At 38.1% G+C, this 19,081-nt stretch overlaps 1 protein-coding gene across 4 annotated transcripts in view; it reads left to right on the top strand.

Moving 5' to 3' along the window:
• SLC35F2 (solute carrier family 35 member F2) overlaps positions 1-19,081 on the top strand; it is a 52,571-nt gene that overhangs the window by 19,178 nt on the left and 14,312 nt on the right. For all 4 annotated transcript variants that reach the window (XM_039883155.1, XM_039883157.1, XM_039883156.1 and 1 more), the window contains one exon: positions 17,625-17,800. In XM_039883155.1, the coding sequence (XP_039739089.1) occupies positions 17,625-17,800 (176 nt within the window). The remainder of the gene's footprint in view (positions 1-17,624; positions 17,801-19,081) is intronic.

Genomic DNA, 19,081 nt, shown 5'->3' with positions numbered 1-19,081 from the left:
TCTCTATTTTGTTTTGCCACCAACTTAAAACATACTTGTTTATTTAAATTTTGTTTTTTTATTTTAGATGTGGCTTTTTTAAAATTAATTTTTGTTTTATAATTATGTAAAATATTTACGTGGCTTCTCAGCCAAATCTATAAAACAAGGTATATTCAGACATATATACCTTTTACTTTGCTCTCTTTCCCGACATAGGTATCTTTAAAAACAGTTTTTTTAAAAGATTTTTTATCTTTCCATTTAAAAATATTAACAAATATAGGTAAACGTTAGCATCCCCTCTGATTTTCCTCCATATTTGCTTCCTTTTTCAGTATATCCTGGCAGTCACTTTATAGCTGTGTGTAGAAGTGTTTGCCTTGCTACACAGTACTTGTGTTGTTTTTATTCAGCAAGTTCCCTATTGTTAAACATTTTGATTTTTTTCTTTAGTCTTTTACTATTATATATAGTGCAGCAGCAAGTAGCCTGTATGGATGCCTTTTGTATTTTTGCCAAAGTATCTCTGGGATACATTCCTAGAAGTAAAATTTAGAAATCGTGCCCTCCCCCCCGCGCACCCTCCTGCCCCAAGCCATGGTCAGAAGTACTGTTAAGCTTTTTGAAGTGTCAAAAGGACCTCCTGAATAGCCCATAGATTGCTGTCACTAGTTTTATGGATTCTTAGAGTTGAGAGGCCTCAGAATCAGAAGCCTGCTTTAGAACTTTGCTACTCAAAGTATGGTTCATGGACCAGCAGCACAGGCATCATCTGAGAGTTTGTTTGATATGCAGAATCTCAGGCTTCTCTTCAAACCCATTGAATGAGAATGTGCAATTTAACAATGTCCTCAGGTGATTCATATCATATTAAAATTTGAGAAGCACTGATCTGGAGCTGTGCTCCTCAATACTATAGCCGTAAGCCACATGTGGCTATTGAAATTAAACCAAATTACAGTGAAATAAAGTGAAAATTTTGTTCCTTTTTCACACTATAAGCCACATTTCAAGTGCTCAATAGCCACTTCTCAAACATTTCCATCACTGCAGTAACTTCGGTTGCACAATGCTGGCCCATGGCTATGCTGTCCAGTATGGTAGTTGTCTGTAGCCACAAATGGCTATTTAAATTGAAATTGCATAACATTTAAAATTCACTTTTTCATTCACATTAGCCCTTTTTCAAGTGCTTACTTGCTACATATTGCTAGAGGCTACTCTATTGGATGGTACATGTGTAGAACATTTCCATCATTGCAGAAAGTTCTATTGGACGGCTCTGGTAGAGGGGTTTCCAAAAGGCTGGGCAAACCAGATTAAGAAAGGAGTGAAAATTCATTGAGTGTTTGAGGTGGTAGATACTTTTATATACATCAATTAACCCTTAAACAAGTGGTATCATAGCCATTAAAAAAACAAAAACAGTTTTTGAGACAATGCTAACTTATTCAACTTCATAACACTACTAAGAACTAGAGTCACTCTATCTCTTTAAAGTCTACTGTACTTTCCACTGTGTTTAGAAGGAATACTCCTTTCCCATTAGACTACATCTGGGATGGAGTCTCTATCAGCCTTTTACAAAAGCAAAGCAAACCAAACCAAACCCAAACAAAACAAAACTGCTACAAACCACTTTAAGGGTCTCACCATCTATATTTGTCTACCTTGAATTTTAACATTATAGCATCTCAATAATTAATTGTAGCATTTGTTCATTAATTTAATAAGCATCTACTGAGCACCTGCTATGACTAAGACATAATCCAGTGGGGAAAAAGAAAACAAATTTTCCTTTCTCTACTTGCCTTCCTTTATAAGGTAATAATGTGTACACACTACTGCATTTTCTGTTCTTTGAAATTTGGCTCTCTTGGCCACTTTGAATATCGAGTATGCCTTCATTATATAAGGATGTGTGTTCTTTGAAACCGCTAACTAGCTACTTATGTGTGTTAGAATTAGATGACACACTAATGACTAAATTCTTGAACCATTGAAATGTAGATATTGGAAGAATATAATAGGTCAGCCAGGCCGCTTGCTACTCACTATGTGAATAAAACTACTTGTTTATTTTCTAGTTTACTTCCAATATAATTTAAAATGCTCCAGTAATAGACACTAGATAACTATGCACTAAATATGAGGATTTGGTCTAAATGAATATTTTTTCTCAGATTTGTAATAGGATTTTTCTAGGAATGCTGGTTATTATTCTGTACCAGGTATTTACAGGTGGCAGATGTAATGGATTTTTAAATCTCCCCAGAGTAGCTATGCTCCATAGAAGTCTTTTAGCTCTAATACTAAATCCTGCCTCTGTGCAATCTAGCAGCACAGAGTTATTGAGACATAACGTGAAGAAAATGTGTGATTCGCATTCAAACAGTCATTTGGAACTCCTTTTTTTCTTCAAACAAAAGGGAGAAAATAATTGAGTGGTTTGCCATCCTTATTGCATATTAGGCTCATCTGGGGGGATTTTAAAAGAGACTGATGTTTGGACCCCACCTCCTGATAATGTTATTCAACTGGTTTGGTCTAGAGTCTTCGTGTCATTTTTTTTTTTTTTTAAGCCCTCAATGATTTTCTACCCAGGTAGAGGACTACTGGTCTAACATGATACTGCAAATGAAGAAGAGCTAAATAAATGAATTGATCCCATGATTGTGTCTTACGTATATTTTATGGAAAACTAGTATTTGAATTAGGTCAAAACCCATATTATAGCCTTTCCTTCATTCCTAAATTTTTCTGGAAATTGTTCACATTTCTGGTCTGTGATCAAGGGTCTTGTCCTTCGTGAACCTTCTCCAGGAAGTTTGACCCTTCCTTCTCCTTGGCCACATACACAACTCTATTTTCATACTTTCCCACTTCATTGTGGTTCTGTGCTGTGAGGTCTTTCTCCTCAACTAGGCAGAAAGCTCCTTGGCATGTTCAGCAATGACACATACCCTTTAAGCACTTAGATGTGCCAGGCACTGTGTAATCACGGAGGATGTAATGTCCTTGTCCTCCTGGAGCTCAGAGTCTCAGGCAAAGAACTACAAGCAGTGTTGCAGGTGCTAGGATAGAGTGATGTGGTATTTTTTCAGGGCACATGGCATGAGCTTCCTGATCTGGTGTAGGAGGAATTTGGTCTGAGACTGGGAAATACATAGATCTTTAAATTTCTATACTCCTTTTGCTTGGCACATATTAGGCATCCAACAAACTTTAGTGAATACGTGACTGGAGAGCTTACTGACTTAATACATGAATAAGAGAAGATATATAGGGTCATTAGAAAGCATGTGCATTAGTGTGTGTTTGGGAATGGAAGGAATGTTAAGATATGTACTTTAGGTTTTCTGGAAGAAAGAAGAGGGGGAAATAAAATGCCTTAAAAGCTTTTCTTTTTTCAATCCTTAAATTCATACAATATATCCAAATAGTAATGTAATCAGAAATGACCTTCCTCAGTTTGTCTTTTACCTGTTTTTCTACCTCTGCCCCAAATGATCCCTAACTCTTGTTTGCTCTGCTTTCTGGTGGCCTGGCTCCCACAGCATGAAGCTGCCTTGGGAAACATGTCTTGAAGTTGAACCATATCCTGCCATTGAAGTTCACTTCAATGGAGGTTCCGCTTGAAAAACCATGACAGGATATACCCCACGGTTAGATGCACATTGCTACTGGCAGCTTCCTTTAGAGAGGAGCAGGTCTTGTTATGGTGTGACGAGTCCCTGGGTTCAGTTTATATCATGTGAACTAGGACCTTCAGGGGAAATGCAAATGCTTACATGTGAAGCCATAAGTAACAAACATTGTTTTGAAGCCTTCGGTATCTCTCTCCACAAGTCTGAGTGTTTTTCTCTTCTTTCTCCTTTTATTCACCCTCCACCCCCTGCAGCCTCTGCGTCTCTCTCCCTCTCTCTCTCATGCTCACTCTTGCACTCTTGCTCTTCCATTATAGATGAGGTCATTATGATTTGGAGCCAAGAGAAGTGCATTCCTGTAACTTTAAATCTCCATACTCAATTTGTGACTCTCCTCTTTTTTAAAAGATGGTTATACTTTATAGTTGGAGGACATCTAGCTTAATTGTGCTGTTTAAGAATGCAAATGTGAGTTTACTGGAGGAATTTTGTCAATTTGTGAATAGGGCTTAATGTTTCCCCACTTTTTATTCTGTTTCAAATTTATCATTGCTTTCAAGTCCATTATGGGATGTGAAAAATGTTCTGACTTTGATTAGGTGCCCTGTACTTTGGATAGGCAACTCACCCCCGATATACAGGGAAGCACTGTTAATATAGGTAGGAGAGAATTCAAGCCGGACTCCTCCTTTCCTGTCGGCAAGGTGAGGTGCAAGGATCCTTTGAAGAGGGGTTTTCTAATATAAGCTCTGTTATAAAATCATAATGGATAAGTGAAGGAGGCTTAAGAGGGGGTTGTAGGGAAAGGAAGGTGAGGACAAAGAGATACAGAAGTAAGAAGATACCAACTCTGAGGAATGACCTCACTTATCATCCCAAGACATTGTGCTATAGGAGCGACAGCAGATGTTTTAATGGTCAGAAAATTTGGGCATTGCCTCTGCTCCTATATGATCTTAGGCAAAACAATTCCCTGTCCTGGACCACAGTTTCTTCACCTTAAAAAAGGGGGCATTAGCACCGAAGTTCTGCAAGTCTGAGATTTTCTTCCAGGAAAAAGAGAAGTTTCCTTATATTCTTTAAACAAATTTGAACTTCCTTATCCAGTGTTTTAATAGCTAAGAGGACTGACTTCCTTTGCCTTTTACTGACTGTATGACTGTGGGTGATTTATGGAGCCACTCTGAGTCTCATGTGCCCCATCTGTAACAGGAGTGTAATAATACTACTTTTCTCAAGGTTGTTGTGAGGGTTATGTTGAGAATATGTGCTGTGATGACACCAGTTGAACAATGAGATAAAGGAAAATTGGAACCCTGCCCTTGGCCAGGTACTCCTCACCATAGGTTTCCGAAGGGAAGTATGTGGCTGGGGTCAATGACACTTGTCCCTCCAAAATGAGTGCACTTTTCCACTCTTTGCCTTTGTAGACTCCTTCTCTACAGGACTCAGTGGTGAATTTCTTTTGCCCAGGATAGGGCAGCCTAAAATCTAGAATCAGTGACTTCTTTAGGAAGAAGTAAGCACAAGAGAAAGTGGTAGCAAACTGGATCCAGTTTGCCTCAGCAGCCTGTGATAAGTAGAACATCCCTAGAAAGACTACTGCTTCCGTGGGAACAAGTCCTTAACCCTTCGCTCACCTGGGCGAAAATTTTCTTCACTAGCTGAATAAAATACCTTTGCATCTGTCTAGTTTCTGATATCGTTCCTTCCCCTTGAAAGTTGGAGGTTCTCCGCTCCTTCCTTTTGAGAGTAACAGAGTAAACTACATGGAGTCATATAACCCTTTGAAGAGCCATTTAGCAAAACAAGTAAAGTTGAAGATGCTTATGTCCAGCTCCATTCTTAGATAAAAGCAAATGATTCCTTTAAACTTCATGGCACAAATAGAAAGCCGTTACATTTTAGGTGGTTTGAGGTCACTGCTTCCAGCAGATGCCTTAAGTAGTCCCCAGCAAGTCATCCTGAAGAGACTATATCTTAGGACATCAGCAACCCATTTGTACCAATTTGTTTAAAACCAGAAAGGTCGTAGATAACATCAAGAGACATAAGCGAGAATGTTTGTTTATAAGAGCCAAAAAAAAAAAAAAAAAAAAAGGCGTATAACCTAAAAATCAGCAAGGGAATGGATAAAGCGACAAAATTACAGAGTGGAAAGGAATAAACTAGAACTAATGTATCAATATGGATGACTCTCACAATGTTGATCAAAACAGCCAGCTGCAAAAGTATACATATATTATGATGCTGTTTATATAAAACTTAAAAACAAGCAAAACAATGCTATTTATAGCTTAGGGATCCTTACATAAATATCAAAATATATGGAAATGCGTGGAATGATAAATGCCAAGTTCTGGAAAGTAGTTATCCCAGGAGGGCTAAGAGATTGTAGAAAACACAAGGAGTATATGTTACTGTTGCCAGTATTTTATTTCTTAAGCCGCCTGGTAGATATACGAATACAGGTTGATTATACATTGTACTTTATTATATAAGAAATTTAAAAATTAAAAACTAAAGCTGTGAGAGAGTAGTCCAAGATGCTGGAGAGCTAGGCAAGAGTCAGATGCTAAGTTGCCTTATAGGCCATTTTGAAGTTTGGCTTTTATCGAAGGGCAAACCGGAACTACTGAAAGGTTTTAGACGCGAATGATCCCATTAGATGAACATTCGGAACACTGACTCTTGCTACATTGTAGATACAGGGTTTGTGGAAAGTGAGAGAGAAGCAGGCAGAGCATTAGGAGAAGCTTGCTGCAGGTCAAACTGTACAGCACTTCCTCCTCAAAAGGCCATGTACTCTTCTTCCAGAGTGTTCTTCCTTCTGTGTTCTCTCTCTTCCTCCCTGTCATTGCCCCTTCATCTCCCTAATTCGTCTTTCTCCTCCAGCCCCGTAAATACTGCTGTTTCCCAGAGTGTCTTTTTACCCTCTTTTCAATTTTAGGTATATGCTATAGTGATTTCATTTATATACCAACTTCAGCTACCACCTTTACACTCATGACTCCTAAATTTGTTTCTTCAGCTCAACCCTTTTTCTCAGCTCCAGACTATTTACAGGACATTTCTTCTCTACTGTCTCACAATTAAACAAAATCTAGCATGCCGTCTCCTCCTGCTGTCAGGAACTTGATTAACCACATTGCTATATATCCAGTTGTCCGATCTAGAAAACTGGATATTATTCTAGATTCCTCTGTCTGTCAACTTTTCACTTTAACCGGTTTCCATGTTAGGAATTAAGAGTAAGTTTTTGGTGCTATGTGCTATGACATACATGTTATGACATAGCTAGGGATCCAGAAATGCTCAATTCCTGCCTCGCTAATACACTTTACTCCTATTCAGAAGATTCTAAAGATCTCACTACTAGCAAGACAAAATACCAACTATAGAGCATTACATATAAGGCCCTTCTTGATCTGGCATCTGTTGACTTTTCCATCCTCATCTGCTGCTGTTTTTCCTCTCTTCTACTCTGTGCTGCACCTACCCCAACCCAGTTGAAATACCCTAATGTGCCAATTTGTTTTTAGGGTATATGCTGTTCCCTTCTGCCTGGAATGCCTTTCTTTCTTGTGCCTATCTTACGAACTCTTGAAATTTTCTCTTTTTAAACTAGCCCATATTCACACTTGTCTTGACTGTGTCCTAACTGCTAGTTTCTATGCCTAACATTGTGCCCAGTAGTCTAAACCTTAGAAACACAGAGAGAACCTATTCAGTTTTGTGTCTCCATAGTCAGGCACATGGTAAGTAGATGCCCTACAAGTAATTTTAGGGTTGTTCACCCAGGAAACTTCCCCTTTTTCTGTCCTTGTGTCAGGATTGTTTGAAGTTAGTAGCATATTATCGAAGTAAATATTCCAGAGAAAAGAATACATTGTAAACTCTTAGAGTAGATATTATGTGTCTTCTGTTGTTTTGGTATTTTCTGCTTTGTTTAGAACAACTCTGGAAAGGAATATGTATACAGAGAACATCTTAAATAGAAGTTGCAGTGTTCTCAATCCTAGTCCCTAAACCTTCCAGGAACTGTCTGCTTCATCATCTGTTAATTACTTTTTTTATCTGTCTTCAACTTTTCACTTTTACTGCCTTCTGCTTCTCTCTCAAACATCTTTAAGTTTCCCTGATGCTTTAGCAAGGTAATAATAATTTAAAAATCTGTCCTCAGCAATACTGCTTATTCTCCAACTCTTTCTCCATTCCTATTTTCCTTTTCATCATTTAAAAAAGAGCAATTTGTGTTAGGTATATTCCCTTGCTCATCTTTTACTCACTTATCCACTGGAATCTGACTTTAGGCATTACCACTAACAAAAAGCTTTTCTTCAAAGAGCTGTAGTAACTTCCAGCTTGCCAGTACAACTGTGTCTTTTAGCTATAATGCCAACACTTCTTTCTGCAATTTTTATTTTATTTTTATTTTTCAATTAGACTTGACATTCAGTATTATTTTATATTAGTTTCGGGATAGTAGTTAGACATCTATATAATTTGCGAAGTGATCCCCTCAATTAGTCTAGTACCTACCTGGCACTATATGTGGTTATTACAATGTTATTGACTATATTCTCTATGCTGTATTTTATATCCCCATGACTGTTTTGTAACTACCAATTTGTACTTCTTAATCCCTTCACCATTTTCACCTAGCCCCTCAAAACCCATCCCATCTGGCAATCAGCAGTTTATTCTCTGTATCTATGAGTCTGTTTCTTTTTGTTTGTTTATTTATTTTGTTCTTTAGATTTCACATGTAAGTGAGATCATATGGTATTTGTCTTTCTCCATCTGACTTATTTTACTTAGCATAACACCCTCTAGATCCTTCCATGTTGTTGCAAATGGTAAGATTTCACTTTTTTTTTTATGGCTGAGTAATAATAATATTCCATTGTATATATCTATCACCTCTTCTTTATCTAGTTGTCTATGGATGGGCACTTAGATTGCTTCCATATTTTGGCTATTGTGAATAGTGCTACAATGAACGTAGAGGTGCATATCTTTTCAAATTAGTGCTTTGGATTTCTTTGGATAAATACCCAGAAGTAGAATTGCTGGGTCATAAGGTACTTCTATTTTTAAATTTTTGAGGAATATCATAGTGGCTGTACCAATATGCAATCCCACCAACAGTTCATGAAGGTTCCCTTTTCTCAACGTCCTTGCTAACATTTGTTGTTTTTTGATTTATTGATGATGGCCATTCTGACAGGTGTGAGGTGATATCTCATTGTGGCTTTAATTTACATTTCTCTGATGATTAGTGACATTGAGCGTCTTTTGTCTATTGGCCATTGGTATGTCTTCTTTGGAGAAATGTCTGTTCAGGTCCTCTGCCTACTTTTCAACTGGATTTTTTTTTTTGGGGGGGGAGTGTAGCATTGTATGAGTTCTTTATAAATTTTAGATATAAATCTCTTATTAGATGTATCATAGACGAGTATCTTATCCCATTCAGTAGGTTATCTTTTCGTTTTGTTTATGGTTTCTTTTGCTGTGCAGAAACTTTTTTTTTTTTTTAAGAATATGCTTTTATTGTATTCAGAGGTATTTATTTCCCAATTTTTGGAAAGTGCTTTAAGGAAGTGTCCCCATTTTTTTCCCCATCTTTATTGAAATATAATAGGCAATTAGTTGCTTGTATTTACATTGTACAATTCAATGAGCTTTTCTCCCACTTAGAGTTGGCATACAATAATATACCAGTTTCAGTTGTATAGCATAGTGATCAGAGATCCACATAACTTGCAAAGTGATCATCCCACTAAATCTAGTACCCCTCTTCCCCCTTACATATTTATTACAACATTATTAACCCTCTTCCCCATGCTACAGTTTACATCTCCATGTCTATTCTGTGCAGAAACTTTTTAGTTTGATGTAGTCCCATTTGTTTATTTTTTCTTTTGTTTCCCTTGCCTGAAGAGATATATCCAAAAAATGTGTGTGTGTGTGTGTGTGTGTGTGTGTGTGTGTGTGTGTGTATGTGTATGTATGTATGTCAAAGCAATGTCACAGAATTTACTACCTATTTTTGCTTCTAGGAGTTTTATGGTTCTGGAGTTACATTTAAGTCTTTAATTCATTTTGAGTTTATTCTTGTATATGGTGTAAGAAGGTGGTCCAGTTTCATTTTTTTGCATGTATCTGTTCAGTTTTCCCAACACCATTTATTGAAGAGATTGTCTTTATCCCACTGTATATTTTTGCCTCCTTTGTCACAGATTAAATGACCATATAGGCATGGATTTATTTCTGGGCTCTCTATTCTGTTCCACTGATCTTTGTGTCTGTTTTTATGCCAGTACCTTGCTGTTTTGATTACTATAGCCTTGTAGTATAGTTTGATATCAGGTAGCATGATACCTCCTACTTTGTTTTTCTTTCTCAAGATTGCCGTGGCTTTTCAGGGTCTTTTATGATTCCGTGTAAATTTTAGGATTATTTGTTCTAGTTTTGTGAAAATGCCATTGGTATTTTAATAGAAATCTGTAGATTAATTTGGGTAGTACAGATATTTTAACAAGGTTAATTATTCACATCCATGAGCATGGTATATGCTTCCATTTATTTGTATCTTCTTCACATTCTTTCTTCAATGTCTTAAAATTTTGTGAGTACAGATCTTTTAACTCGTTTAAATTTATTTTTAGGTATTTTATTTTATTTTTTGATGTAATGGTAAATGGGATTGTTTTCTTAATTTCTCTTTCTGGTAATTCATTATTGGTGTCTAAAATGCGACCAATTTCTGAATATTAATTTTGTGTCCTGCTACTTTACTGAATTTATTTATCAGTTCTAATAGGTTTTTGGTGAAATCTTTAGGGTTCTCTCTATATAGTATCGTCATCTGCAAATTATGACAGTTTTACTTTTTCCTTTCCAATTTGAATGGTTTTTATTTCTTTTTCTTGTCTGATTGCTGAGGCTAGGACTTCCAATACTGGATTGAATAAAAGTGGTGTAAGCGAACATCGTCTTGTGCCTGATCTTAAGAAAAATGCTGTTAGCTTTTCTCTGTTGAGTATGATGTTATCTGTGGAATTGTCATATGTTGCCTTTGTTATGTTGAGGTATTTTCCCTCTATTCCCATTTTGCTGAGAGTTTTTATCATAAATGGATGTTAGATTTTGTAAGAAGCCTTTTCTGCATCTATTAATATGATCGCATTTCATTTTGTTTATGTGGTGGATCACATTAATTGATTTGCTGATACTGAACCAAACTTGCATCCCAGGAATAAAGCCCACTTGATCATGGAGTATGATCGTTTCAGTGTATTGCTGAATTTGGTTTGCTAATATTTTGTTGAGGATTTTTGCATCTCTGTTCATCAGGGATATTGGCCTATAATTTTTTTTTTTTTTTGGTAATATCTTTGTTTGATTTGGGAATCAGGGTAATGGTGGCTTCATAAAATGAGCTTGGGAGTCTTCCCTCCTTGAATTTTTTGGAATAGTTTGAGAAGAATAGGTGTTAATTTTTTTTGAATGTTTGGTAAAATTCACCTGTTAAACCATTTGGTCCAGGGCTTTTTTTGTTGGGAGTTTTTTGATTACTGTTTTGATTTCATTAGTAGTAATTGGTTGGTTCAGATTTTCTGTTTCTTTTTGATTCAGTCTTGGAAGACTGTGTTTCTAGGAATTTTTCCATTTATTCTAGATTGTCCAATTTGTTGGCATGTAATTGCTCATGGTATTTATAATTTTTTGTATTTCTATTCAGTCAGTTTTCACTTCTCTTTCATTTCTGATTTCATTTACTTGGGTCTTTTTTTTTTTAATGAGTCTAGGTAAAGGTTAATCAATTTTATTTATCTTTTCAAGGAACAGCTCTTATTTTCATTGATCTTTTGTATTTCTTTTAGACTGTTTTATTTAATTTGACTCGTATTTTTATTATTTTCTTCCTTCTGCTCATTTTGGGCTTTGTTTGCTGTTCTTTTTCTAGTTTCTTTAGGTGTAAAGTTAGATCGAGATTTTTCTTGTTTCTTGAGGTAGGCCTGTATTGCTATGAATTTCCCTCTTAGGGCTGCTTTCACTATGTCCCATAGATTTTGAGTTGTTCTGTTTTTGTTTTCATTTGTCTCAAGGTATCTTTTGATGTCTTCATTGATCTCATTGTTAACCTATTCATTATTTAGTACATGTTATTTAGTTTCCATGTGTTTGTGTGTTTTTCAAAATTTTTTTTGGTAATTGTTTTCTAGTTTTATATCATTGTGGTTGAAGATGCTTGATATGATTTCAATCTTATTAAATTTATTGAGACTTGTTTTGTGGCCTAACATGTGGTCTATCTTGGAAAATGTTCCATGTGTAGTTGAAAAGAATGTATATTTTGCTGCTTTGGGATGAAATGCTCTAAAAATATCAATTAAATCCATCTAGTCTAGTGTGTCATTTAAGGCTGCTGTTTGCTTGCTGATTTTCTGTCTGGAAGATTTGTCAGTTGGTATCAGCGGAGTGTTAAATTCCCCTATTCTGACTGTATTACTGTCGATCTTTCCCTTTATATTGGTCAATATTTGCTTTATATGTTGGTCTTCTGTTGGGTGCATTAATGTTTACTAGGGTTATATCCTTTTGTTGGATTGATCCCTTAACCATCATGTAATGTCCTTCTTTGTCTCTTATTATAGTCTTTGTTTTAAAGTAGTCAAAGTTTTAAATACTTTGTTCAATATAAGTATTGGTACCCCAGTTTTTTTGTTTGTTTGTTTCTATTTGCATGAAATATCTTTTTCCATCCCTACACTTTCAGTCTGTGTGTGTCTTTCAATCTGAAGTGGGTCTCTTGTAGACAGTGTATGTATAAGTCTTATTTTCTTATCCATTTAGCTACCCTTTGCCTTTTGATTGTAGTATTTGATCCATCTACATTTAAAGGGATTATTGATAGGTACATAGTTATTGTCATTTTATTATTCACATTCTTGTTTTTATCCCCTTCTTTTTCTTAAAGAAGTCCTGTAACATTTCTTATAGTACTGGCTTGGTGAAGAGTTCCCTTAGTTTTTTCCTGTCTGAAAAGCTCTTTATCTCATAATTTTTAATTGATAGCATTGCAGAATAGAGTAGTCTTGATTGTAGGTCCTTGGTTTTTTTTTTTTTTTTTTTTTTATCACATTGAATATTTTGTGCCAATCCCTTCTGGCCTGCAAAGTTTCTCTTGAGAAATCAGCTGACAGTCATATGAGAGCTCTTTTGTAAGTAACTTGCTACCTTTCTCTTGCTGCTTTTAGGATTCTCTCTTTGTCTTTAACCTTTGGCATTTAAATTATGATGTGTCTTTGTGTGGGCCTGTTCGAGTTTATCTTGTTTGGGACTCTGCGTTTCCTGGACTTGTAAGTTTATTTTCTTCACCAGGTTACGGAAGTTTTACATCATTATTTCTTTAAATAGGTTCCCAGTCTTTTGTCCTCTCTCTTCTAATTCTGGTACCCCTGTGATACAAATGTTGTTATACTTGACATTGTCCCAGACATCTCTTAAACTTTTCTCATTTAAAAATTTTCTTTTTCCTTTTGTAGCTCATATTGGGTGTTTTCTGCTACCTTGTCTTTTGAGGCGCCGATTCGAACCACTACTTCATCTAATTTGCTGATGATTCCTTCTAGTGTATTCCTCATTTCAGTTATTGTAGTCTTCATTTCTGAGTCCTTCTTTTTTTATGGTTTCTATGTCCTTATTTATGCTTATGATCTTTTTGTTGAAGTTCTCACTAAGTTCATCTATTCTTCTCCTAAGTTCATTGAGCATCCTTATAACCAGTGTTTTGAACTCTGTATCAGGTAGGTTGCTTGCCTCCATTTTATTTAGTCCTTTTTTCTGGAGTTTTCTCGTGTTCTTTCATCGGGACATGTTTCTTTGTTTTCTCATTTTCGCTGCCTTTCCGTTCATTTCTATGTATTAGGTAGATCTGCTATGCCCCCCAGTCTTGGTTGGTGGCTTTATGTAATAGATGCCCTGTGTGGCCCAGTGGTGCATTCTCCCTGGTCACCTGTGTCGGGTGCTCTAGGAGTGTCCCTTCTGTGGGTTGTCTGTGCTCTTATGTTGTAGTTAAGCCTTGCTTGTTGTTGGCACGTCTGTAGGTAGGACTGATTGGCTGACTGGCTGTGAGGATTGGCCATGCCCACAGCATATGAGCTGCTGTGTGTGGGCTGACCCCATGGAATGGGATTTGCCCCAGCAGGCTCATGTGTCTGTTGAGTCCACGCTTTGGGGTGCTGCTTGTGGGGCTAATTGGGTGATGCTCTATTGTGGTCTGAAGCTGGCCTTGGGATGTGTTGGTTCTGGGGCTCCTTGGGAGGGGTTCCCACATAGGCCAAGGTCAGCCTCTGCCTGTGACCAGCCCAGGGCTACCTTGTAGGATCTACAAAGCTATTTGTGGTTGGTCACTGCTTGTGCTGGACCTGGAGTTGCATGAGAGAGGCCACGCTGTGAACCGAGGTTGACAGCTACCAATACAGAGTCTGGGATAGCTCAGCAAAATGCCCAGGGTACTCTGAAGCCTGTGACTGCTTGCTGGCAGCCTGTAATGCTAAGCTGATGAAAGAGCCTCTGGCGGTACTTGAGTTAGGTGAGGTTGGGTCCCATGGAGTCACCAGGGTGGGGTGAGTGGTGTTTGCCAGGTTAATGCGTTTTCACCAATTCTAAGCCTAGCTACTCAAGAAAGTCTCAGATCACTCTGAGGCCAGCCACCGCCTTCCTTGGGCCTGCAGACCCCCGAGATTTGTCCAAGAAAGACTTCAGTTTGGGTCGAGGCTGGTTGCCTACCAGTGAAAAGTGTCGCTGGTGGCGCTCAAGCCGAGGCTGGCTATTTACTGCTGAGTCTCCTGCTATGCGTAGGGCAGAGCTGGTTGTCCAACCACCAAAAGTGCCGCTGGCGGTGCGTGCATTGGGTGGGGTCCTAGGGCGTCACCAGGGTGGAGCCAGCCGAGTTCACCATGCAGATTCAGAATCAGCTGTGTGCGGGGAGGGCTCAACACAGGAAAAATGGAGCCTGCTTGTGTGCTACACGAGAGGAGGGCTCAACGCAGTGATAATGGTGGTCGTCCAACTCTCTCTCTGAAGCTACACAACTCAGTCTTTTCATGTGTGTCTTTCGCACCTCCTGAGTTGTCGTCTTTCTGCCAGAGCCCATGGTGAGTGCCTGTGAGCGAGCGAGTCTGTGCGTGGGCCCTTTAAGGGACGTCTGGGTTTCCAGGTTCCTTTTGTCTCACTCAAATGGTCGGAATCCCTGCTAATTTTAACAGCCAGGTTTTTGGGGACTCCTCTTTCTGGCACTGGAACCTGGGCTGGCTGGGGAGCTTGGTGAGAGGTTGGGGCCCCTTACTCCTCAGGTTGGACCTCTGTAGCCAAGATTTCTCTCTTGATTCTCGACTGCCACATGCGGGTGTGGGACCAGCCCGTTTCTTGTGTGCGCCCTTCCTACCAGTCTAAATGTGGCTTCTTCTTTATATACTTAGTTATAGGAATTTTGTTCTGCTAGCCTTCAGATGGTTCTCCAGGTTGACTGCTCTATAACTTAGTTGTAATTTTAACGTGGTCATGGGAGAAGGCAAGAACAGCGTTTACTTACGCCACCATCTTGTCTGCAACTTTCCTCTCTGCAGGTTTGTCACTGTAGTATTGACTTCTTTCTTAAAATGTTTTTCCTCTCTTAGCTTCTGTGTCATGACACTATCATAATTTGTCTTTCTCTGACTATGGCACGTCATGCTTATATTTGAACATATATAGTAATTTCTTTATCCATTTACATTCATTCAAATCTTTATTGAGTGACAACAAAATACAGGTACTAAATATGTAGTGGAGAGCAAAACAGATATGGTCTAACTTTCTGAAATCCAGAATTTCAACCTTGTATTTGTTATCTATTGCTGTGTAACAAATTACTACAAACTTAATGGCTTAAAACAACACGCATTTATTGTCTCACAGTTTTTATGGATAAGGCATCTGGGCATGGCTGAGCTCTGCCCTTTGCTTGAGGGTTTCTCACAAGCTGTAATCAGGGTGTCAGCCAGGGCTGGGGTCTCATTTGAAGCCTTGACTGGGGAGGGATCTGCTTCCAAGCTCATGATGGTTTGTCAGGTTTCATTTCCTTGTGGACTGCTGGATTGAGGGTCTTAATTCCTTGCTGATTGTTGGCCAGAGGCCGCCCTCAGTTCCTTGCTATGTGGGCCTCTTTATGTGGCAGCTTGTTTCAGAGCCAGAAAGGAAGAGAATCAATAGAGATACTTGGCCAGCAAGATGGAAGTTATAACCTCATGTAATATATTCATGGAAATGACATCTTATAATTTTTATTGAATTCTTATGGTTAGAAGCAAGTCACAGATCCTACCTACACTCAAGAGGAGGAGATTACATGGGGGCAAACATACCGGGAAGCAAAGATTTATTTATCGGCCGTCTTAGAGTCTACCTATCACAAACCTCTTGTTGTTCTTCCCTTTGATGTTCCAGCCACTTCAATTTCTATTGCTCTAAGATTGAACTCACTATTCTTCTCTTGCCTAAACCTACATCTTGTCTTGTTTTCCTTGTTCTGGACAGCAGCCTCATATCCGTCCATTCACCTAGTCTAGAAACCCAGAGGTCATTTTCAATACCTCCTCCTGAAATGTATTGGGTTACTAGGCCCTGTGGAGTCCTTCATATCATTCTCTACTTTCCATTCATACTGACATGGCTTTAGTTCAGATCTCTCTTTGGTCTGGGTCATTATACTAGCCTTCTAACTGACTTCTCTGCCTAGATTCCCTTCTCATCATTCCTTCTCATAACCGTCGGAGTTACTTTCATAAATCCCTCTGTTTAGAAACCTTCATGGCTCCCAGCCATCTTTGGCTTAAAGGCCTAACTTCTCAGTGTATCATTCAAAACTTTACAATCCGGCCTCAGCCTAACTATTACAAGCTTCTTGCCCACCACTCTCTGCTATTGCCCTTATGCCCCAGGCACACTGGGCCACTTGGTGTTTCCTGAGCCCACCCCTGCATGTTTGTGCCTCTGCATTTGGTTCTAGTTATTTATTCCTTAATTACCTTTTCCCTACTTCTTCCTCAAGAAATCTTTTATATACTTCCAAATCTGCCCGAAAAATTACTTCTTGCATGAAACCTTTTCCAATTTCCCCCTGCCCACTAACGCCCTCGCTCAGAATTTAATCAGTAGCACCTGTGTGCTCTCTTTGTGCTTGGCTTGCATCACTCTTACATGACTGCTGTTTTGTAGTTTGTTGTCTGCTGTTTTCTAGTTGGGGGTTAAGGTGCCTCTCTCCTTTAAAACGCCAAAGGGCAGAGTCTTGGTCTTATACTTCTGTGGATCTAAAGTGCCAGCTTCTAGAGCAGAGTCGCAATCCTGGCCGCACAGTGGAATCACCTGGGGAGCTTTCAACATCACCGATGCCTAGGAACCACCCCCAGAGATGATGGTGTCATTGGTTTCAGGTGCAGCCTGATGTAGGCATTTTGAAAAGCTCTGATTCTAACATGCAGGTAACACTGAAAGCCACTTCTAGCTGAATAAGGAGAGACTCTGGGAGAATGAAAGGAGGCGAACATGTTAAACATTTAATGAATAGGAAGACTTTAAAACTAGGGTTAAAAATCACACACACATAAAACATATGTACACACACTCATTTCAAATAGTGTATGACATAGCTAAGTTATCAAAACGATCTCTAAATGGATGGTCAATGAAATAGGGGAGTATATATTTTTGTGGTAATGAGGGGAAATTGGAAACGTAAATGTAGTCTCTCAAAATCCAGCACTTTAATAATTATGCATGTAAAGTAAGCAATAAAACAAAATAAAGAACCACCTGAAATAATTAGCAATTCTCTTCTTACTGAGCACTAAAGTGTGTGTTGTGTGTGCTCTGCGTGTTGTGCATTTGTGTCAAAGGATGGTTGTTATACTTCAAATTATTCTGATTTCCTTCTTTACTTTCTAGGAATATTTTGAAAACAATTGCCCTGGGTCAGATGTTGTCCCTATGTATATGTGGAACAGCCATCACCAGCCAGTATTTGGCAGAAAAATACAAAGTGAACACTCCCATGCTTCAGAGTTTTATCAACTATTGCTTGCTGTTTCTAATTTATACAGTGATGCTGGCATTTCAATCAGGTATGTCAAATGTAGGAATTGACCTTTTCAACAAATTATCGTCATAAAAATTTTTGGCTTCTAGACGTTTGAAAAATAAAACACGACGTAAAACTAAGAACAAGAAACGTGCTGTTTTTATAAAAGTTACTAGAAAATTATGACATCTCTGAATTCCATGAAAGTAGCAATTAGAAATTTATGTATAATCTCTTAAGTTGTTGATTAAAATAAGTAGCACCAAACTTTAACAGTAGAAGTTGTCAAAAAAGTGTAAATGCCATTACAAATTAGGTTTTTTATTTTTTCCCTGTGGTTGATAAAATTGAGAGACAATATTAAAAACAAAGTCTAGAACCTCACTCTCTGAAATACCTGTTTTTAACTAAGTGCAGAATGCTAAACTGGAGCATCAGTTGCATGTAGAACAAGTCTATGTTGTCAGAGAAACAAAGACAAGGAATTGCCAAGGAATTAACATCTTTATCACTGGCTAGTTAAGTTGTTTTAGAATCATTATAGAATGATCATTTCTTACTAGCTACACAAAAATGGGAAAAACTAGATTCTGACACATTTTTGTGCTAGGCGTTATTTAACTTGTTTAGATTTGTTAACTCATTGAAACCTCCCAACAACTCAAGTGAGTATTGTTATCACCCCCACTTTACAGATGAACAAACTGTGGCATGTAGCACTAAAATAACTTGCTCTAAGTCATCTAGGTAGTAACTAGTGGAGCCAGGATTTCAATCTAGGCAGCCAGCCCCAGAGCCCATGCTCTCATCACCACTCTGCATTAGGGGCTCCTGTTCATGATGACAACCATCATCCCTGCAAGATAATAAGAGTATGGTATTATAAAATGAGTTAAATGAGATTGAATTTAGGAATGTGAAGACAATGGGTAACCCAAATCGATTGAGAAGGTGCAGTGCTTCCATTTTCATCATCTTTATGGCATATAATAAAATCACCAATGTGGTGTTTGCTAATCCTCTTTTAATATGAACCTTAAAGCATCACTGGTATTCCTATGTGTAAGTATAAACTTATTTTTGAAAGAAAATAGAAGCCAGTTGTGGGAGAGCGGAAACCATCTGAAGGGGAATGAACCAAATTTGGCAAAAGCTTTGACTGGTACGTGGTTAATAGCCCCGGACTTTGCTTTCTCTGTAAGCATTGGCCTTTAGGAAGTCAGTACATCCCTAAGGGATGGTTGTTAGGTGCCTTCCATGCCATCTCATGTTGAAAAAGACTATGTTTTCAAGATGTTACTGCTAATTGGGTTTTAATGATAAT

This window comes from Pteropus medius, unplaced genomic scaffold, assembly GCF_902729225.1.
Source record: "Pteropus medius unplaced genomic scaffold, Ma_sr-lr_union100, whole genome shotgun sequence".
Taxonomy (NCBI): Eukaryota; Metazoa; Chordata; class Mammalia; order Chiroptera; family Pteropodidae; genus Pteropus; species Pteropus medius.
Note: the sequence above shows the minus strand (reverse complement) of the source record. Positions and strands in the feature narration are given on the sequence as shown.